This window comes from Aquarana catesbeiana, linkage group LG05, assembly GCF_042186555.1.
Source record: "Aquarana catesbeiana isolate 2022-GZ linkage group LG05, ASM4218655v1, whole genome shotgun sequence".
Taxonomy (NCBI): Eukaryota; Metazoa; Chordata; class Amphibia; order Anura; family Ranidae; genus Aquarana; species Aquarana catesbeiana.
The window spans coordinates 117,005,403-117,028,958 of record NC_133328.1 but is presented as its reverse complement, the minus strand read 5'-3'; the positions used below and the strand labels follow the sequence as shown (position 1 = coordinate 117,028,958).

At 43.1% G+C, this 23,556-nt stretch overlaps 1 protein-coding gene across 1 annotated transcript in view; it reads right to left on the bottom strand.

Moving 5' to 3' along the window:
• STK31 (serine/threonine kinase 31) overlaps positions 1-23,556 on the bottom strand; it is a 462,200-nt gene that overhangs the window by 252,885 nt on the left and 185,759 nt on the right. Inside the window, exon 8 of the mRNA XM_073630106.1 lies at positions 4,207-4,322. Within this exon, the coding sequence (XP_073486207.1) occupies positions 4,207-4,322 (116 nt within the window). The remainder of the gene's footprint in view (positions 1-4,206; positions 4,323-23,556) is intronic.

The following is a 23,556-nucleotide window of genomic DNA, read 5'->3' as shown; positions in this document are numbered from 1 at the left end:
GACTAAACCCTTGTTTTTAACCCATATTGTTAGGTTAATTCGGTTGTCTGCGAGCTGGTTGGTAAGTAGGCTTGGGTTTTTTCCTGGGCATTCCCCAGGTTTTGTTGCTTCACCAGCTACACTGCCTGCCCCCTTTGCGCTCCATGGTTCAGAGGATAGAGAAGGACCAGGCATCAGACACACCCAGAAATACGTCAGATGTAGATGTTTCAGGCAGCATAGCTCATGAAGACAGGTGAGATCAACGGCCCGGGTGGTGGGAGGGGCAATTAAAAAAATCCTTCAACCTGCAGGCATGCTTTTGCTCTTGAGTTTTAAAAGCGTGAAAGGGGTCGATTCAATAAAGTCAAACAGACTGCCCACCCCGCAAGGGAAACTGCACCCTACAAAAGGAATCCTCCCCAGATCCCAGCGAATGAGGTAAAGCTCTGCTGACTTCCATCATCCAGTCACATGCACATAAAAATGCTGTTTTTTTCCCTGCATGTGATTCGGCATTCTTTGCAAATTGAATTTGCACCACATTCACCAAGCTTGGGAAGACTCCCCTCACAGAGCACAACACCACCTCAAAAGTGAACAGCCCACTTTTGTGCCAAGCAAACCAACCCCAAAGTCACTATGAAGAATAAAGTAAAGCAATTCTCTATTCCAATATACAATATAAACAGTACCTTTGTCCTTTCTATTCCTAATTTTCTTACACAAATATGAAAGACACAGTAGTACACACGTTTTTTTTCCCCCACTGGTTTGGAGCTACTACCTCCTCAAAATCCACAGCTTTTGAGTAAAGCTTCAGTACATGGCAAAAGAAAGGACAAAGTTGTCTAAATTAAGAAAAGCTATTTAAGTTGTGCTTTTCCAAGCCATCAATCAATATTACAAATGTAGATATTTCCCATATGCACAACACATTGAAAGCTTTTGTTCAATTATTATCTGCTCCGGATACATGTATACATTTAGATGAGTCCAGGATTCAATGCAATTTGCTTTCTCCTCTCTGGTAGAGTCTGTAGCCTTGACTGTAGTTTGTACTTCTGTTCCCATGGTCATTTTTGGGACAGGACTTCAGCAAGTTTTTGTGTTTTTTACTTATGTGTTTAAAAGAAGACAAAGACTGAGCAAATGTCATTTTCTGCAGACATAGAGGTTGATTTACTAAAGGCAAACATATTGTGCACTTCAAGTGGAGTTGCTCTAGATCTGAGGGGAAGCTCTGCTGGTTTCTATCATCACATCATGTACAAGCAAAAAGCACATTTAGCGTTCGTAAATCAATCCCAAAGTCTCTCCAGGTTTATCATTAACTTTAAGTAAAAAAGGTTGAGATTATCTGCATTAAGAGCATAAACTGGCTTTGAAAGGCGTGCCCGCAAAGGAGTGGATGGCAAGCCAATTTTTTCAAACTGGTTCACATCTGGCAACATTGACAAGCTCCACTGCGTTATAAAAGCATGATAATTGAAAGGGAATGGATATGAGATACTGCACTGATCTGTTTAAGGAATCAGTACTTTCACAAAAAACAACTGTGCTGTATTCCCTACCCCCTGCTGCAATGCAGAGGTATAGAGATTTATCAGTACACCACACCAAGATCTTGGCTCTAGTTATAGCTGGAAGTTCTTTACTGCGAGCATTGTGTAGCAATAAAGAATACCTATTTGCCATTCCGCTGGGAGAGAAACAGCAGCTAAAAGAAAACCAGAGTATTCATGTTCCATACTGCAATTTTTCATTTTCAAGAGCAACTTCTTCGGTGTCAATGGGAGGAATGGTGCCCCACTGGTATCACTGTAAGGAATACTGCAGCATTGTTGGTGTCAGAAGTAATAATTATGCCCCATCATTTGTGCTAGTGGGAGGAAAACTTCCCAACTGTTTTTGTCAGTGAAAGGAATGGTGACTAGATGTATCTGTTAACAGGAGGAATGGCAAGCTAAAGCCCGTATCTGGCCCATGGGCCATAATCTGGAGTTCACTGATCTAGAGAAAGACAAACAGGCATACTCTCACTTTTAGGAGGGCACCCCTTTATTGTGAAGGGGGATTGGGGGTGGACTTTGTGTTCCAAGTCTTGCAACAAAAGAATATATAAAAATGAAAGCAATTTTCAAGATGTGTCATGACTTGTTCTAGGGATTCAATAAAAACCATTAGGAAGAAGGCAGCGTCTGTAATGTCGTGTACACACGGGTGGACTTTTCGACCAGACTAGTCCGACGGAACGAATCAGTCGGACAATCCGACCATGTGTGGGCTTCAAAGGACCTGCAGCGGACTTTTTCGGTCGAAAATCAGAGGGACTTTAGATTTAAAACATGATTCAAATCTTTCCGACGGATTCGAGTCCGGTCGAAAAATCAGTTCCTCTGTATGCTAGTCCGACGGACGCTAGGGCAGCTATTGGCTACTGGCTATGAACTTCCTTATTTTAGTCCGGTCGTAAATCATCACGTATGAATCCATCGGACTTTGGTGTGATCGTGTGTAGGCAAGTCCGTTCGTTCGAAAGTCCGTCAAAAGTCCGTCGGACCTTTGATGCCGAAAAGTCCGCCCGTGAGAAGTGATCTTGCAGGATTTGATCCTGTTAGACAGGATTCTGCTGCTTCTTAACCACTTGCCACTCAAGCCAAATCTGCAATTTCTGTCCTACATGTGAAAATCATATTTTTTTAAAGCATTCGATTTTGGAGTGAAACCAAATTTTCTTAAATGAAAAACATTTTCTGTTAGAAATATATTAGTTCTAAAAAAAAGTTTTGATCCTGCAAATTTTCCCATCACTGCAGTCAAAATCAAACGTCAATTTGATTCCACTAACAATTAGAAAATCGAACAATTGTCTTTCAAACAAATGTATACTAATACTGTATATGGCTCTTTATTTGGATGGGCTTGGTAACTCAGGCGGCTAGGGCCACAAATTACAGCTCCCACTGTCGGATGGAGGTTTAGCATGGTCAAGTTTCAAGAAGTACTACTGGGCAGCAGTAATGGTCAGGTGGTGGTTTGCCCAGGATCGTTGTAATCCAGCGGTGAATTTGGAGGCTGGGATTGGGACCTATTCGTAACTTAGTAACCTGGTGTATAGAGATCCGAGATATAGTCGCCAGGTCACGGCTCCTATGAAGACCACTATAGCAGTAGTGTGTCATTTATCCAAATGTGGACATTTGCCCCAAATGTAGGTCAGTGGGTAGTTTTACACATATGGTGTGGGCATGTCCACTAATACAGACCTATTGACAGGCGGTGGTTGCTGACATTAACACAATTGGTGGAGTTACACTTGATCTAGACCCGTTGGTTCTCCTTCCAGGGATCACTGACAACTTAACTACTAATAAGCATACAAATTTGTTTATATTTTTTGCTGCGGTATATTATGCTAGGAAAGTTATCTTGTCCAAATGGAAGCTGCCCGATCCTCCTACTTTCAGCATGGAAATAAGTGGTCAATGCAACATTGTCTCTGTACAAGCTTACCTATATGGGGCGTAACTGCCCAAAGAAGTTTGAAAAAATATGGACATTATGGATTCAGGCTAGACATCTCACAGTGTGAAATAAAAGGTTGGAGTATTTTGTGGTTTTTACCTATGATATAACCTCAATTCTGATGAACCTGGTTCTTCTCCCTCCACCCCCCTCTCTACCCTGGTTTCCCCCCTGGCAGCTGTGGTTCTGAGAAGATACTAGGTGACCCTCCTCTTTACCTCTTCTCCTTCCCCCTTATCTTCCTAGAATATTGATCAACAAAAGGTGGAGGAGTTCTGGGGTTTCCCTTATAGTTGTGTATTTTGGGTTGGTTATTTAAAACCATGAAGAAGTAACAGTAGAGATAATTTATGCATCTATACATGACTGTTTATCCATGTACTTTTTCAGTATTGTACATTATATATATATAAAAATGGAAACGCCATATGAATCATCTGCCCTCCAGATGGCTGCAGCTATAAATGCTAGAGAAGTGTTTTTCAAAGTGATTTTGTAGCAAAATAAAGCATGGAGACATGGATGGATTGGCGAGTTGGCTTTGAATATTAAAAATTAAAGACCGTTTTCAGTTTATGGTGCTCAGATACAGTTACGTTCTGCTTAAAGCCTACCTTGGTGCATAAATCAGAGGAAGGATGCATTATAAAATGATTCCTATACATTTTGAAGTATACATTACAACCACAAAAACCTTACCTAAGAGTTCTCAGTCCATTAATCTTGGTTGTCAAAACCTTAAGCCTGCTTCCTGCTGCAGTCTTCAAGGTAAATTCAAGCCCATGAATTGTTTTCTCAGATAGCTCTCTCGCTTTCTTTAAGGGAAAAAAAAAAGGAATGACAGGTAAAAATAAGAGAGACTGCTACAATATTTATAAATACACACAAAATTTTTTTTCCTAATTAGTTAATTGAGGGACAAATTAGTTAAAGCAGTAAAAAACCCAAAAGCAAATACATGAACTAATTATATTGCAACGTCTTGGATGTTATGGCTGCATTCGTGTTCTTTTTAGGCATTTATTTTCACCTGGTGATCCAGTAGCAAGTCTGTTTCACAAGAACAAGCTGCCTTTCAGTTGTGGTAGCTAGTGGGTTGAGTCAAACTATTTAAACACTAACAAGGGTGCTTACAATAATCAGCTTTCATTAATGTAAAACCTTTAAATCTAAAAAAAAAAAAAAAAAAAAAGTCTGTTGCTTTAACTGTCAAGGTGATAGCTGGAGTTTGATTTCAATTTGTTTGTGTATTTAAATTTGCTAGTACATCACTACCCTCCCCCCAGACTGAAAGTGCTGCTGTCCAAAGGTGTGTTGCTCCATCAGATTGTGGACATCCTAATACAGGAAGAGTTACTGGCCGGATCACTGTGTGTAAACAGAGAGAGATGAGGAGGGGCGTAACTGGATGTGGAGGTGAACGGAGGTGTGTGAGGTCTGCTGCTGTTTATGATGGATTAATCTGAATCCAAATCCATTGCTGCCCATACTTTCTGGTCTCCTCCTTGCTATTGCCACCAGCCCTATTGTCTGGTATAACCCTACTAACCTAACCCCGTGGCGCATTCTTACCCGGTAGACTCCGGCGGAGAAGAGGGAGGGGGACGGCAGTAGCGGGGGTCGGAAGCCCAGCGGTGAAGGAGAGAGAGTGAAAGTTTACTTCAGATTCTGCCTGTTGCTCGGCAACGCTCCTGGCTCCCGCTCCAGGCTCTCGCGGGAGCTTGTGAAAACCACGCGTCCTGTCAGTAAGCGTTGTGCGGTCGGACCGGCCTGGGAAGCCGAGGGAACAAAGGAGCGACAAAAGGGGAAAGGAAGCAAGGGAGAAAAGGGGTCGAAACTATACAGCAGTCCTGGACAACAGGGGGTCCCGCTGGAAGGGCTTCATCAAGCTGAGAGCCGGCTGGCTTCGCGGTGAGGTAACAACCTAGAACTTTTCTCTCTTTGTCAAAAGAACAGCACACCGTGTTGAGGTATTGCTGATAGGCATTGTAGTAATTACCGTAGTGAGTTACTTTGTAGTACAAGTGGCATTAGGCTTTGAACAGCATCCTGGTTCACTAAAAAACAGGGGAAGTTGCACTGGCCATTTGTCCCGTCAGACTTCTGGGATAATCCAAGAAAAAGGGAGGGAGAGGAGCACCCCCAGCACCCACACGAGGGCTCCCTTGCACAGACTACCCGGGCAGCAAAGGAGAAGGGGAATTTAGCAGCGACCGCGTCAGCAGCGGCATCTAAGTTGGAGAAATGTGCCCATACCCCCTCGCAATCCCCAGCTAAGGGTACTCAGCAGCCCTTGAGAAGACGCTGATGGGAGCCACGGGGGATAGAAAAAGTCTGAGTAAGACTACATCAGCATCATTAACCACTACGAAAGCTGCGAATAAAAAAAGCCCTGAAAGGGACCCCCCCGGGAAAAATGGCGGAAGTTAATCTTGATACTGAGGCACGCAGTGAACTCGAACCTACACTGAAAGAAGTATTGAGTGTGGTTAATGCTTGCAGGGGATCACTGAGTGATTTATTTGATCAGTTAAGAGGTCTTAAAGAAGAACTGTGCTCCATGAGTCGTGAATTACAGAATGCGGTGGAAAGGACTTCCAACTTAGAGGAGAGGCTAAGTCAAGTAGAGGATAGTGTATATCCTATGAGGCAAGAGTTTAAAGCAATGCAGATCCAGCTGGATACTTATAAAAACAAAATGGATGAAATGGAGAACCGTCTCCGCAGACAAAACGTGAGGGTCCTAGGCCTTCCAGAGGGAAGCGAGGGGTCCTGCCCAGAAGTATTCCTGGAAGGGTGGCTAAGGGAGATTTTCGGGGCAGAGACTTTTTCTGACTTTTTTGCCATTGAGAGGGCTCACAGGGTGCCTACCAGGTTAATCTCTTCAGGCTCCCGCCCTAGACCATTGATTATGAAGCTGTTCAGCTACAAGGATAAAACAGTATTAATGCAGAAAGCTAGGGAAAAGGGAGACATTTTTACAAAGAAGCCAGAATTTCAATATACCCAGATTATTCCCTGGATCTGCAAAAGAAAAGGGCAGGATTTGTGGAAATTAAGCGGAGCTTGAGGAGCTTGAAAATTCCATATGCATTGCTTTACCCAGCGCGGCTACATATTAACGCTCCGGGAGGGACACAATTCTTTGACTCAGTGGATAGGGCCAAAGAATGGCTGGAAGAAATTAAGAACTTTTAGATTCGGAGTAATATTAGCTGATTGACATTTGTTGTTTTTTTGCAGCAGGGACTGGAAGGGGGGCGGCGTTCGATGTGTTGGAGAAAACCACTTATGGGAGGTTATATAAGGTGGAGTATGATTGTGCTGTGGTTATTGGAGATACAGGTGATTGAGGTTGGAGGGGGGGAGGGCACTGTGAGAGGGGCGGGGGGAGGGCGATTGAGGTGTTGGAGGAAAATATTTTTGAGTCTGCAAAAGGTGAAGGATGTCTCCATTGTGGTTAATAGTGCGATTGGTGAGGGGTATATGGGTCACAAGGGATGCTCCTAGGGTAGGCCAAGAAAGGCAGGGGGGGGGGGGGGGGATGGAGGGGCACAAAGGTAGAGAAATATGTAAGATTCAATTAAAACTAAAAGGTTGTTATGCACTAATATTGAATGCGCATATGGTAAAGATAAATCATCATGTAGATTGTAGATACACTTATTCACATTTTAAATTAGTAAAGGAAAACTCAGGTAGGATTAAAAAGGATGGGAAACCTGGTATATGATATATATATATATATATATATATATAAAATATTTGACACTGGTGGGGTTAATTAAGGAAGGATTTAGCGTTCACTATCATAAGAGGTATATATCCCTGATGGTTTTTTTCTCGTTTTCTTTTAGGTACATTTACTTATTAGTATGTATTTTGTATTTATTTATATGTATGTTTATAATTTAAAGGAGGGTTAGGATGGCAGTAATAACCTCATGGAACATCCAGGGTATGGGAGACCCCAATAAAAGAGCTACTGTACTCTCGGAGCTGGAATCACAGGGTGCGGACCTGGTGTGCTTACAGGAGACACACCTCACTAATGAGTCTAAATCTTTAATTCGGAATAAAAAATTTCAAGTACAATTCCACTCAGTGCACACCTCCTACTCAAGAGGAGTGTGTATAATGGTTAAAAAGGGGACGGTGTTCTCCTGTAAGGATGTTAGGATAGATCCGCTGGGCTGTTATGTTTTCTTATTCTGTATAATAGAGGGTAAATCTTTTGTTATAGCTAATGTGTATATTCTCCCTCCCTTCAAGATGGAAATTTTATATCACCTCCTAGAATATGCTGAGGACAAAGGGGACATCCCACTTATAGTGGTGGGCGATTTCAATATGGCTCTCAATGGTAAAATTGATAGGTTACCTCCAAGAGCAAGGGAGGATAGGGCAACTGAGGGACGGCTCACTCAGCTGCTTGAAGAGATGGGGTGGTGGGACCTCTGGAGAATTCGTAACCCAGAGGAGTGGCAGTATTCTTGCTTCTCGGAGTCGCATCGCACTCTCTCTCGCATAGATATGGCAGTGGGAAATAGGGGGGTGCTTCCCCTTATAGGAAAAATAGAGTATAGGCCGAGAGGGGTATCGGACCATTCTCCTCTGACGCTGACATTAAATATCTGTAATAGACGCAATGTGAGTGTATGGGCATTAAATTCCATATGGCTGGAGATCATAGGAAAAAAAGAAGAAATAGCCGAAAAAATAAAAGCGTTTGTGGTAATTAACTCAGGGTCGGCGCCGCAGGGGATGGTCTGGGACTCCTGAAAGCGTTTGAGGGGTATCCTTTTACAGCATATAACACGGGTTAAGAGACAATCAAGAGAAAAGGGGGATCAGATTAGGAAAGAGCTACTAGATCTAGAAAAACAATACGTGGCGGACTCAAGCCCAGAAAAACAGGAGCTTTGGGTAAAAAAGCAGCAGGAGTATAAGATGGATATACTTAAAAATGCTGAAAATAAAGAGACTATTCCAGAGGCAGAGATACTTTGGGGAGGGGGAGAAAGTGGGTCGTATGTTGGCATTAATAGCTGATACTAATTCACCCTCCCAAACGATGGCAGCGATTCGGACCCCTACTGGGGTGACTTCGTCAGATACTGTCATGGTTAAAAAGGTATTCCTTGAATACTACAGCAATTTATACAAATCGCAACAACAACCAGAAGTAGGAGAGATAGAGAACCTCATAGAGAGTGTCAACCTGCCACACCTCTCTGAAAATAATAGGAATAGCCTGGACTCCCCCATAACCCTGGAGGAAGTACAGCAAGCAGTATCAGATATGCCTAATCAGAAAGCCCCAGGTCCCGATGGCCTGCCCGTGGAAATTTATAAGCGTTTTGGGGAGGCTTTACTCCCTGAACTCTTGAAGACATTGAACTGGGCGATTACTGATGGCAGCCTGCCCTCTTCAATGACTGAAACCAATATAGTCCTGATAGGGAAATAAGGGAAAGACCACCTCGAAGCAGCATCATATAGACCCATCTCGCTACTATGTTCCGATATAAAAATATTGGCAAAAGTAATGGCTACTAGGCTAAAGAAATACATAGTAGAACTAGTGCACCCGGACCAGTCAGGGTTTATCCCAAATAGATCCACTAGTATTAACATTAGAAGGGCATACCTGAACCTTCAGTCACCAGGAGGGACTAGGAGCTCCAGAGCGGTCTTCGCTCTGGATATTGCCAAGGCGTTTGATAGCCAGGAGTGGGGGTATCTCTGGTGGGTACTGGAGAAGTTCGGGTTTGGCCCTAAATTTATCAAATGGGTCAAGACCCTGTATTTCCAGCCAAAAGCTAGGTTAAAGATTAATAGCGAATATACGGAGTGGCTATCCCTTGAGAGAGGGACGAGGCAGGGGTGTCCACTCTCGCCCCTGCTATTCGCTCTAGCAATGGAGCCACTGGCAGAGGTAATAAGACACTCGTCTGGAATACAAAGATTTGGAGAGAGGAGTAAGATGGAAAAAGTGGCACTTTATGCTGATGATGTGCTGATTTTTCTCGGGGATACGGGACCATCCCTTGAAAATACAATTAGTGGAAAGATTTGGGAGATCATCAGGCCTGGTGGTTAACTGGGAAAAATCAACATTGCTCCCACTAGACTCAACATGTAATAGTCAAAGGGGAGGTATGCCAAGACTGAGGGTAGTGGAGAAGATGCGCTACCTGGGTATAATTATTTCAACCGACCCGGCACAATATATAGGGGACAATATAGTCCCTTTACTGGAAAAATTTAGGAGGAAAAGCGCTATATGGTGCCAACTCCCGTTATCCCTGGCAGGTAGAGTTAATCTGATCAAGATGGTTTGGATGCCACAATTATTATATGTACTCCATAACTCCCCAGTCTGGATTGGGAAGAACTGGTTTTTAAAAATAAATACCCTATTCAGAGAACTAATATGGAAGAAAGGGCAGGCAAGGATCAAATTACAAACGCTACAGCGCCCAGTTGGGGAAGGGGGTTTGGCAGTACCACATCCCTATAGTTACTTCTTGGCGGCGCAATTACAACACCTAGGAGGCTGTGAATATCAGGGTTTGCTGAATTCCAATGCGAAACTTATGATCTATGAATCTCCATACGGGTCCCTGGCAGAGGCACTAGAGGCTGGGATATTTCAGGAGGGACCCCCAACATATAAATTGATCATTAAAGTTTGGCAAGCTATTAAGAGGATTATGGGGTATGGGGGTTACACTGAATTCTCGCCCATATGGAACAATAGAGAGTTGAGGGATCTGCTAACATTGGACAAAAATGGGATATGGGTCCGCCACGGTATACATAGATTGGCACAGTTACACGAGGGCAGAATGGATGATAAATGCCCTAGATGCTTGGATACTGGCGACCTAATTCACATGGTATGGAGATGCCCAAGACTGGTGAGATATTGGTCGGGGATAATTAGGACTATAGAAGTTAGGTTTAAAACCAAGCTGAAGCAGGAGGCCAGGGAATGTATCCTTGGCCTGATAGGGGAAAATGGAGAGCGTAATAACAAGAAAATCGCTATAGGAAGGTGCCTTTATCAAGCTAGGAAATTAATAGCACAGTCCTGGCTATCTGCTATGCCCCCAACTATAGAAGACTGGCTTAGGACAGTGGACAAGCTAGTTTGGACAGAAAAAACAGTCTACATCAGGAGAAATAGTTATGAAAAATTCACAAAAATTTGGAACCCTTGGCTACAGTGGTCGGGCGTAACCCCTTGACCTGGTTTTAACTTGAAGAGTTTAAGGTTTTGGAACCATCCGTTAGTATAGAATATAGGTAAAGGAGAATAAGTGCAATAAGGCATAATATCTGATGTGGTGTTAGTATAAAATGGTGTTTAGGCAACCTTTTAATATAGCTTAATAATTGGGGAGGATGGGAGGGAGGGGGAGGGGGGTGGGGAAGGGGGAGAGGAGCTATAGAAGGATCAGAATGCAATATATTCTTGTATAACGTGTGTTGATTTTTTTTTGGCTCCTATAAGCTGATGTGAAATTTATAAGTTTTCTACTTTTTGTAATAAGAAAAATCTAATAAAGAATAATGAAAGTAAATAGAGAGAGAAAAAAGCCTAAAAAATAAAAATGAATGCAGCCATGGCATCTAATGATTGGAAAGGTGCGATATGTTACATTTATGGTTTTGGCTTTAATATTGCTTTAATTGCACTTGTACCTACTAGAATGGTATGAGAATGCATAAGAAAAGATGTCCATTCTTCCAGGACACTAAAAAAAAAAAAAACGAAGGCAAGCTGCTATTGGAACACGTTACAGTGAACAAGTCTGCAGTTTGTTTACAACTTTCAAATGCTCCTGTAGATGGCAGTACAACCACCTAAATGTTAGAATCTTCCCAAGTCTCTTAAAGCCCAACTCCAAGATATTAGTCTAGCTATAATATAAGGCCAGGCAGGGTACCCCACCTCCCCCAATGATCGTCCAACAATGTAGTTAACGTGGAGACAGTCGCTTGATAACTGCTTCCTGTCTCAGCTACAGGCACTTGCCAGAGACAAGTGGCAGCAAGAGTAATAAGAGGGTGGGAATGTTCAGCTTTCTGCTTCTCTGTAGGACTTGAAATACCCTAAAATGGCAGAATCACGACAATGAATCTGTTTGAAAAATGAAGCAAATTGATAAGGTGCCTAGGAACAAATTAGGAAAAAGAACGCTGTTTTAACCAACGCAGATACAAAAAGTAGGTTTATGGAAGGGACTTTTGGAAACATTTATTAAATACAATCTTAAGATACTAATAAAATACTTGCAACAGTAAATGCAAAATTTTCAGAGTATGATAGGACTTTCTTCATACAAGGAAAAGCTCTAGATCCCAAAAAATCATGGGTACTCCAACGCGTTTCGACTCAAGGGTCTTCGTCTGTGGGTTCTCAAGAGCAACAGATTGAACAACTGTCTAAAAATATAAATAGTGATAAATGTCATAAACACATAAAAACATGTATATAGGAAAATGTAAAACATAAGGCAACTTACTACATATGGCAGAGAACACATGCATGCAAGAACACCAGGATCCCTCCAATGCCTCCACAAGTAGAAAACAATTATCTATTTATTTCAGTTACTTATATAGCGCCGTCAATTTACGCAGCACTTTACATATACATTGTACATTCACATCAGTCCATACCCTCAAGGAGCTTACAATCTAAGGTCCCTAACGCTCATACATACTAGGGGCAATTTAGACAGGATCCAATTAACCTACCAGCATGTCTTTGGAGTGTGGGAGGAAACCGGAGTACCCGGAGGAAACCCACGCATGCACAGGGAGAACATGCAAACTCCAGGCAGGTAGTGTCATGGTTGGGATTCAAACCAGCGACCCTTCTTACTGCTAGGCGAAAGTGCTAACCACTACACCACTGTGCCAAAGGTTTATGTCAAAGGACATAAACCTAATGAATAATAAGGGCTCAATGAACAAAATGGGGTAGAGTTGTATAAACTGGAAGTTTATATGGGCACAAACAGCAAATAAAACTGAAAATACTTAAATTTCACAGTTGTGTGCCTGTAGTCACGTGGATAACAGAAATTACCACCATTGTTCAGCATAGAGTGGGGAGATGAATTAAGAGCATATGACCATGGGGAAAACCTCTCACAACCTCCCTGGTACAATTGTTGATGCTTTTCCCAGATATAGTATTGTATCAACTTGCAGAGTAGCCAAAAGATACTCCAAGGAACGTGTATGGTTTCTACAGTTGTGTGAAAAAGTATTTGCCCCCTTCTGATTTTTTATATTTTTGCATATTTGTCACACCTAAATGACTCAGATCAAACAAATTTTTTTATTACACAAAGATAACCCGCGTTAATACAAAATGCAGTTTTTAAATGATGGTTTTATTTATTAAGGCAAAAATGCTGTCCAAACCTGTCTGGCTTTATGTGAAAAAGTAATTGCCCCCTAAATCTAATAACTGGTTGTGCCACCCTTGGCGGCAACAACTGCAATCAAGCGTTTGCAATAACTGGCAAGGAGTCTTTCACATTGCTGTGGAGAAAATTTTGGCCCACTCTTTGCAGAATTGTTTTAATTCAGGCACATTGGAGGGCTTACCAGCATGAATGGCTTGTGTAAGGTCATGATAAAGCATCTCAATTGGATTTAAGTCCAGGCTTCGACTAGGTCCAAGACCATCACGCTACCACCACGTCTGACTGTTGGTATGATGTTCTTGTTATGAAATGCTGTTTTCGTTTTATGCCAGATGTAACGGGACGCACACCTTCCAAAAAATAGAATTTGTTTGTCATACTTACCTGTAAAATCCGTTTGAGTACATCACAGGACAGATGTCCCAGAGCAATAGCCTTGAGGAGAAGGAGACACCCTGCCAAACAATAGCCATCAGAACTTATACGGCAGCCTGCAGCACACCTCGCCCGAAAGCTTGGCTGCTAGAAACATGAAACTTGATAACATTTTGTGAACGTATGCACTGAAGACCAGGTAGCAGCCTTACAAATCTGAGCCACAGATACCGATAGTGAAAAGCCCAGGAGGTTCCTACACCCCTGGTAGAATGAGCTCTCACCCTAAAGGGAGGAGCTTTATGTTTCAGACTATAGGCCTGAATGATCACTTGACAGACCCAATTGGCAATGGAAGCCTTTAACAAGTAAAACAGGCGCAATGCAACAATACCTCTACAGAATGTTCCTTGATAGCCCAGGGGGGCAAAGATAAATATATAAGAAAATATATATATGTAGACGGGTCTGTCAGGGCTGCCAACGATGGGACCAGAAGCAAGGTCTGAAAAAAGGCTGAGAAGAAACAAGGAAAGGGGCGCCTCTGAATATGTATCAATATAGCATTTATTATAAAAAACAATATCCACTCACATGGAAGACTGCACATCTGCGTTCAAGCATGTCTCTGGATGGGAAGAGAGGAGGGGGACTGCAAGCCTCAGCAAGTCCATAAACGGCTGGCAACACATCAAATCCAATGAGGATGGTGTGAGGTGGTGGGGCACAGGGGTTTCCCCTTGACCTCATAAAATTGATGAGGTGACTGATGCGAGCATGCGGCCAGGTGTGGGTTCCGGGAGAAGGGGAAAAAAGGATGCGGGGTCCTGTCACAGGCTGTGCCGTGATATACGTTCGTCCTGCCTGGTATCCAAGATGTGGAGATGACACGGCCGTGAGAGGGGAACCAGAATGAGGCTTGGCAAGCACAGCAAAGTGTGGCACGGAGCCGTGACGTCACCAATGTGTGACGCGTTTCGGAGTATTCACGCTATGGATGGTAAACATAGCAGCACTCCTTTGTCAAGCATCATGCGGTCTTACTTTCAGGCAGATCATCCTCCTGGTTAGGCCTATCAGGCGTTTGACCTGATCCTTTATGGACTGGCAGATACTAATTGCTGCAACAGATGGCTGGATAGCTGAACTGGCCAAAGAAAAGGAAGCCTTTAATAATGACTCCAGTTTCTTGTCAACAGGGTCTTTCAAGCCCTGTGCGTTATCTACCGGACAAGTTAAGTTCTTGTTTAAGGAAGAGACTGCTGCATCTACTGCTGGCATGCTCCATTTTTTAACAGACTTTTCATCCATGAGATATAAAAGGGAAAACCTCTTAGGAGGAACAAAAATCCTGTCAGGAAGTTCCCAATCAGCATACAGCGACTGTTCCAACAGGGGGTGTAGGAGGAAAGCAAGTGTGGCCTGAAGAGGCCTCAGGGGTCCCAAAGAGGACCAGGGGGGCTCAGTCATCTCTGCAAGAGGCAACTTTAAAGGCAAAACAAACCATTTCGGTCAGAGTCAAGATCAAAAGCCTCTGCGACTGAGAGGCAGACATCAACTGGATATCTTCTGCCGGGCCCTCCACAGAATCCTGAGCTTTAAGCTCTTCCCCATCCTCAACCCATTCCTGCTCCAGACTTGGAGGCTCCGGGGAGGGGGATTTATCACGCTTCCTGCTACCCTGCGGGATAGAGGCAATCGTGCCAGCAATCCTGTGCTCTAACCCGGCTAGGGCCGAGGACAGTTCATCCTTAGTGATAAAGGGTGAAGCAGCATTGACTATAGGCACAATACCAGATAGGCGCAGCGGCTCAGATTGCCTGGAAGCCTCTGGTCTTTCAGGGGATACAATACTAGAGGTACAATTAGGTTCATCAGGAACTACCGACGACATCGATGTGCCCTTCCTTGTAGTATTAGTCCCACTCCTCTTTTTTGAAGACATTTACCAGCCACAAAAAGAGTATTTGGGTGTAGTATTAAACACACCTCAGAAGGGAGACCCTTTAATAGGGCTCGCCAAGCCCCTATGTAACAATCCTGCTAAGCGACATTTTGTGACTCACGTGACCCGGGTAAGGAAAAAATGGACCGTTGCAAGTGTCTGTTCAGAGCCTGCTCTGTGTCCCAGTCGCCTTCAAGAAGCACTGCATACTTGTGCGCCGCAACGTTCTGTACGTGCGCACGCACATGGACCCGGCGAACGGGCGTGGCTGTATTCGCGTATGGCGCAAAACCTCGTGCACCCAGACAAAAGGCTACCGCACATGTGCGGCTAAGCCGCATGCGCCATGGCCGCCAAACAAGTGCTGAGTATATCGGCACTCTTGCGAACGCAAGTGCGCCCTGGTGAACCAAGGCAAAATGGCGCATTGTAATGCACCATCATACAGGTAAAAAACAGCCAGACAAGCAAAAAAGGTACACTTTGCAAACCCCCACAGCTAGCCCAAAACTCCGTCTGGTCACCGCACACAGGTGTCCAGCCTCTAGCTAGCTTGACTGATTGTTACAATCACTGGGACACCCCACAATAATAAGTAGAGGGGTTTCACTTACCCATCCAGGCACAGGGCAGCTTAGAAACTAAGAGCCCAATCTTCACCCTTCACGGCAGGTTGCTGTCACTTGAGGACCTTCAAGGACTGGGTACCCTTTTCATGTTTCGGGTGCACTCCCTTGGACCTGTACAGCACCCTGCTGGAATGCCTCAGCGCTGTGGTGTCTAGAATTCCACTTCGCCGGGTCCAGTGCTCAGAGGCCACATTACAGGCAAAACCTTGCAGGATCTTGAGTCTTCTTTGCGAGGCTCGGATACAATTTATCTAAGCATATAAAGCCTGTGTCAAATGGAACCGATCGGTCAATCCCTTGATTCATTTAAGAACAGTTTGTGGGACTAGAGACCTGGAGCTCCGAGAGCTCAAACAAACCGTGCCATCCACCTTGCAGACACTGGTAAAAAAAACTGAAGTGCTTCCTGTGTGGTTGGGGTTATATAAGGGATCACTTCCTGTCTGAAGACCTTTGGTCTACCAGTGTCCATTCACCTGGAGATGGAGTATAACCCAGGAGGTAATGAATATTAGCCTGATTCTGTGTCCCATGATGTATGAAAAAGAAAGTTACATTTTTGTCTCATCAGTCCACAGAATATTTGCCTAAAAGTCTTGGGGATAATCAAGATGTTTTTTGGTAAATGTGAGATGAGCCTTGGTGTGTTCTTTTTGATCAGCAGTGACTTTGGCCTTGGAACTCTGCCATGGATGCCATTTTTGCCCAGTCTCTTTCTTATTGTTGAATCGTGAACACTGATCTTACCTGAGACAAGTGAGGCCTGCAGCTCTTTAGATGTTGTTCTGGGTTCTTTTATGACCTTCTGGATGAGTCGTCGTCCTGGTCTTCAATTTTTGTAGGACGGCCTCTCCTATGAATGTTCACCACTGTTCTAGGTTATCTCCATTCATGGATAATGGCGTTCCAAAGCCTTAGAAATGTCATTGAAACCCTTCCTAGACCAATACATGTATGTTTCTAATCTGTTCTTGAATTTTTTTTAGATTGTGGCATGTGTGGCTTTTTTTGATCTGTTAGCATGCGTCACTTTGTCAGACAGCTTCTATTTATCTGATTTCTTGATTCAACAGGTCTGGCAGTAATCAGGCCTGGGTGAGGGAAGTGAAATTTAACAGCTTTCCAAAAAATGGCGGTTAATCACAGTTCATTCATGATTCAGCATGGGAGGGGGCAATTACTTTTTCACATAGGGCAAGGCAGGTTTGAAAAACTTTTATCCCCTAATAAATGAAATAATTTAAAAACTGCATCTTGGATTTACTCGGGTTATTTTTATGTAATATAAAAATGTATTTGATGATCTGAATCATTTAAGTGTGAGAAATATAAGAAATCAGGAAGGGGCAAATGATTTTTCACAGCACTGTATACGAACAACCCAAAATAAGGGCAAAAGAGTATCAAAACCTATAAGCATAAATCCACTGGAGTAGCAAATAAAAAATAATTGAATGGCCTACCAAGGAGTAGAAAACAGTCTCCTCATCTACAAGCATAGTGAAGGGTTCAGCAATCTGTCTCTGACTAGAACACCTTAATAAGGCATGGTGAAAAGGGAGGAGTGGTGCATGCCGCACAAACAAGGTGATAAAAAGCCTAATTGGACTAATGCAGCACTCAAAGCAGGAACAAATCCTGCTAGTGTCCGCATTAAGCATGCAATAGAGCCACCATGGTGTCCCCCACCTCTCCTCCTGAATGGACACATATTTCACCCCAAAAGGCATGTGGATTACAAAACCACTGGAGTCATATACATCATGACCTGCCCTTGTGGCGCTTTTTATATTAGCCTGACCATTCGCAAGTTTTGGAGGAGAATATACGCTCATACCCATGCTGCGGAAATTGGGAATACTTATTACCCCATCGGTAGTCATGTGGTTAACACACGTGACTACCATGTCCCCGAGCTCAAATTTTGGGTTTTGGAATGCTTGGATCCAAACATCACGGATCTGGTGCACATATTACTTGGGGGGGGGATGGCTGGGGAAGACCAAAGTCAGAGGAAGATGGAGTGTCCTAAAAAACAATTTTAGGGATTTAGGAGCTAAAGACCTCCAAGGTAGTATTTTCAGAAATACTACCGTTACTTTGAGCTACATCAGAAAGGCAGCAGGAGATTAGGGCAGTAAAACAGTCTGAGGAGCTGGTGTAGAAAGGAGGGGTTTGGGTTCCTGGAGAACTGAGCCGACTTTTCAGTCGGTTACCAGCTTTATAGAAGGGAGGGACTGTACCTTAATGAGGAAGGTGCAGATCTGCTGGGAGTGAAGATGGCCGAAAAGTTAAACTAGGTGATGGGGGGTCCAGACACAGATAGCCAGTGTGGAACGTATTTCAGTGGGTAGTATTGGGGGCATTAATGTTAGGTTGACTAAAACAACTAAACCCATGGGAAATACGGTAAGTCCTATTTGCAACTTCAGTCCAGACTTTTAAAAGTACGAGGCATGTTAAGTAATGCCAGGAATCTGGCGGACAAGATGGGAGAACTAGAGCTGCTACTGTATGAGGAGGAATTAGATTTTGTGGGAATTTCACAGACCTGGTTCAATAGCTCTCATGATTGGCTGGCAACCATTTGAGGGTATTCTCTATATCGCAGGGACAGGGAGGGTAAAAAAGGGGGAGGGGTATGCCTGCATATCAAAAATAATATACATGTGATTGAGCGGGATGAAATCACTAATAGAACAAGGGAAGAGGTGGAATCCTTATGGGTAGAGTTACAAAGGGAGGAAACCAAGGAGAAAGTAATACTAGGAGTATGCTATAGGCTCCCTAACCTGAGGGAGGAGGGGGAGACGGATTGGAGTTTGGAATGGCGACAAGGATGGGAAGTGTCATTATAATTCGGAATTTTAATTATCCAGACAGACTGGGCGGAAGGAACCATGCATTCATCTAAGGCTCGCCATTTCCTAAATGTCTTACAGGACAATTTCATGGGTAAGATGGTAAATGCACCAACAAGAAGCAATGCATTACTAGACCTATCAATTACTAACAATACAGACTTGATCGCGGATGTAGAAATACGAGGCAACTTAGGAAACAGCGATCACAGGTCAATTAGTTTCAGCATAAATCACACAAATTGGAAACATAAAGAGGAATACAAAAACGCTGAATTTCAAAAGAGCCAACTTCCAGAAACTAGGCTCCTTGTAAGAAGATACTTAATGGGATAAAATCTTAGGAACAAAACATGGAGGAAAAATGAGTGTGCTTTAGGAGCATATTAAATAAGGGTATTAGCCAGGGCATCCCAAAAGGGTTGATTGGAGAAAAGCCAATGTAGCACCAATCTTTAAAAAAGAACCAAGATATATCCCTGGGAACTACAGACCAGTTAGCTTAACATCAATAGTATGCAAGCTCTAGGAAGGGATGATAAGGGACTATATACAAGATTTTAGTAATGAAAACGGTATCATTAGCAGTAATCAGCATGGATTCATAAAAATCTTTCTTGCCAAACAAATCTATTAACCCTCTATGAGGATGTGAGCTTGACCTCTAGATGAAGAAAGGCCCATAGACGTAGTGTATCTGGATTTTGCAAAGGCATTTGATACAGTTCCCCACAAACATCGGCATGGACCAAAGGGTCAGTACCTGGATTGAAAACTTGCTACAAGGGCGATTTCAGAGGGTAGTGATAAATGGGGAGTACTAGGAATGGTCCAATGTGGAAAAGTGGGGTCCTTCAGGGTTCTGTCCTGGGACCAATCTTATTTAATTTATTCATAAATGACCTGAAAGATGGGATCAACAGTGCAAGCTTAGTATTTGCAGACAATACTAAGCAAAGGAAGGCAATAGCTTCTCTGCAGGATGTGGAAACCTTGCAAGAAGATCTGAACAAATTAATGGGGTGGGCAACTACATGGCAAATAAAGGTTGAATGTAGAAAAATGTAAAATAATGCATTTAGGTGGCAAAAACATGAATGCAATCTACTCACTAGGGGGAGAACCTCTGGGGGAATCTAGAATTGAAAAGGACCTGGGGGTCATAGTAGATGACAGTCTCAGCAAGGGCATGCAAGGCCAAGCTGCTGCAAGCAAAGCCAAAAAAATATTGGCATGCATTAAAAAGGGAATTAACTTCAGAGATAAAACAATAATTCTCCCACTCTAAAAGACTATGGTCTGGACTCACCTGCAGTATGCCATCCAGTTCTGGGCTCCAGTCCACAGGAAGGATGTGCTGGAAATGGAGAAGGGCAACAAAGTAGTAGTAAAGGGACTGGAGGATCTTAGTTATGAGGAAAGATTACAAGCACTAAACTTATTCTCTCTGGAGAAGAGACGCTTGAGAGGGGATATGATTTCAATGTACAAATACCGTACTGGTGATCCCACAATAGGGATAAAACTTTTCTACGAAAGGGCATTTACAAAGACTCGCGGCCATTAACTAGAATTAGAGGAAAAGCGATTTAATCAGAAACAGCATAGGTTCTTTGTGGTAAGAATGTGGAATTCTCTTCTACAAGCAGTGGTTTCAGCAGGGAGCATAATTTCAATAAACTATTAGATAGGCACCTAAAACGACCACAACATACAGGGATATACAATGTAATATTGACATAAAAGCACACACACACACACACAGGTTGGACTTGATGGACTTTTTTCAACCTTACTATACAACTATATGACTGGAACAGGCGGGTCCTTCAGAGGGAATTCCGTTGGATTTTTGGACTCAAAGCCAATAGCCCTCCGGGACTCAAAGTTCTCAGCTATCGCCCCTGTCTTCAAGGCTTTAGCTCTGGTAGAACAGAACATCCTATGTAAATAGATTATTATAGATTATTATTGGGCTTTGATTGGTCCTGTTGTGTGCATTGAGACATTTTCTCTTCTTTCGTTTCGCCAGTTAGGCTTATTTTTCGGTAATATAATACCAAATAATTGAATGTTGGTAGTTTGATGTGGTAATAGCTGGGTTTGCAATAAACACTTTTTTTAATCTAATCTCATAATGATAAGTCTGGACATAGCAAATGGCCAAGTTGGCAAATAATTGGTTAAAACTTGATATTAGCAGTTTGATGGGGTACTAGCTGGGTTTGCAAACGCCCTTTTTTCACCTCCCCCTTCACCTTCCCCCTCTCTGTGTTCATTAGGTATAATTCATATTTCATTTATGTTTTCATATTAGTCATCGCTTGAAATTGGCCCCGTACAGACTCTTCTGGAATGGTGGATTTCTCCTCATCATGTGCTGGCACCTCTACATCCTTTGATGCACTGACCGCGGATTCGTCCCCACTGGAAATGAGGGCTCTACTGCAACCGCCGAGCGGAAATCACACTACTTTCACGGCGTGAGGTGGAGGACACCATGGTGGCTCTAATGCAAGTCACATGCGGACACTAGCAGGATTTGTTCCTGCTTCAAGTGTCAAATTAGTCCAATTATGCTGTTAACCACCTTGTTTATACGGCATGCAACTGGGTGGGGTGACGTCTACATGACACCACTCCTCCCTTTTCACCATGCCTTATTAAGGTGTTCTGGTCAGTTAGAGACAGATTGCTGAACCCTTTCACTACGCTTAGTCCAGGAGACTGTTTTCTACTCTTTGGTAAGCCATTCATTCATTATTTGCTACTCCAGAGGATTTAAGCTTATATGTTTTGATACTCATTTGCCCCTATTTGAGGTTATTCAGATAGGTACTATAGAAATTACTTGGAGTATCTTTTGACTACTATACAAGTTGATACAATACAATACTATATCTGGGATAAGCATCAACAACTTTACCAGGGAGGTTGTGAGGAGTTTCCCCCACAGCCACGTTCTCTTGATTTATCTCCCTACTCTATACTAAACAATGGTGGTAATTTCCATTATCCATGTGACTACAGGCACACAAATGTGTAATTAAGTATTTTCAGCTTTTTCTGCTATGTTTGTGCCCATATATATTGGATGCACAGTACTTCCAGTTTATACAACTCTACCCCATTTGTGAATTGAACCCTTAATATTCATAAGGTTTAAGTTCCTTTGAATTGTTTTCTCATTTTTGAGGCATTGGTGGGATCCTGGACCTCTTGCTTAAATGTGTTCTCTGCCATATGTAGTAAGTTGCCCTACTTGATACATTTTTCTATAAACATGTTTTTATCCGCATATGTGTTTATGACATTTATCACTGTTTATATTTTTAGACTGTTGTTCAATTTGTTGCTCTTGAGCAGTGTTTCTCAACTCCAGTCCTCAAGGTACCCCAACAGGTCATGTTTTCAGGATATCCTTCAGATGCAACAGCTGTGGTAATTACTAAGGCAGTGAAACTGATCAAATCACCTGTGCAAATTAATGGGAAGCCTGAAAACATGATCTGTTGGGGCGCCTTGAGAAACACTGCTCTTGAGAACCAAAAAAGAAGTCAAAACGCATAGGGGTACCCATGATTTTTTGGGATCTAGAGCTTTTCCTTGTATGAAGAAAGTCCTATCATCTTCTGCAAATTTTGCATTTACTGTTGCATCTATTTTATTGGTGTCTTAAGATTGTATTTAATAAAATTATATTTGTATTTTTATATATTTGTCATAGTGGTGCCTTTCCAAAAGTCCCTTTCATAAACCTCCTTTCTGTATCTAGTGTGGTATTGGGGGTTATTTAGCTTCAGTGTAGAGCTTACCAGTGAGGTGAGTCTATGCCAGATATGCAGTTTAAGGGCTTTTTTTGGCCCATGTTTATTGAAGTAAAAGAAAAACAGTCCATCCAGGATTCCCACGCAGGGGTTTCTTCCACAAAGCAATAATGAAATAAATGGAAAATACGGAGCCACCTGGCTCTCTGGTCAGCACTGCTGTTCAAGCGTTGACCTTGGTCCTCTTGACCCTGTAACTGTGTCCCTGTTTGGTACCCACACTGTACCTCTGGTGACACTCTCTCTTACAGCTTCCTGGCTTACGTTATTGCCACACGGCTGCTTCAGGCCTGTAGCCTAGGCCTTAGGTCTGCTCCTTAGAACAAAAGGGTTTCCTTGAGTTAAGCTCTCTTAGCTTACGCCTGATCAGTGCCTTGCTGCTCTGTCACAAAGTACATCTGCCTCCTGCAGACATGCATGCTCTGCCTGCACCCATGCAGTCTGACTTCCGCAGAGGAATGAGAGTCCACCTGACTCCCATGCACAGACTTCCTGTCTGTCGGGTGGGGCCCTGAGCCATAGCCAGGTCACTACTAAATAGCCCAGCACACAGCTGTGCAATCAGCGTGCCTTTCTCTCCAAAATCTGGTGTAAACCAGCAATATTCCAGGTAGCATAGAGTCCCAATGCCACACTAGTTATCGGGATGTGGCACCATCATGGCTACCAAACTGGGCATTCAGATAAGAATTTTTGATTTTTAACCACCGCAGTTGAGCTGCAGTTTTACCACCCCTCAACCATGACCCCATTTAGCTGCAAAAGGCAACAGCCAGAGGCGTACACATGCTGCAGCTGCAATGCTTTGCAGCTGTGGCAGCTATTATACCCCCTGTAGGCTCACCATTTGGGACACATTCAAGTGAAAAGAGGTACGATGAGGAGGGAATATGCGGTCTTCTCACTATCTCAAAAATGCTCTCTTAAGAGTGATCTGAACAGAGATGGCTCTTCAGAGAGCAA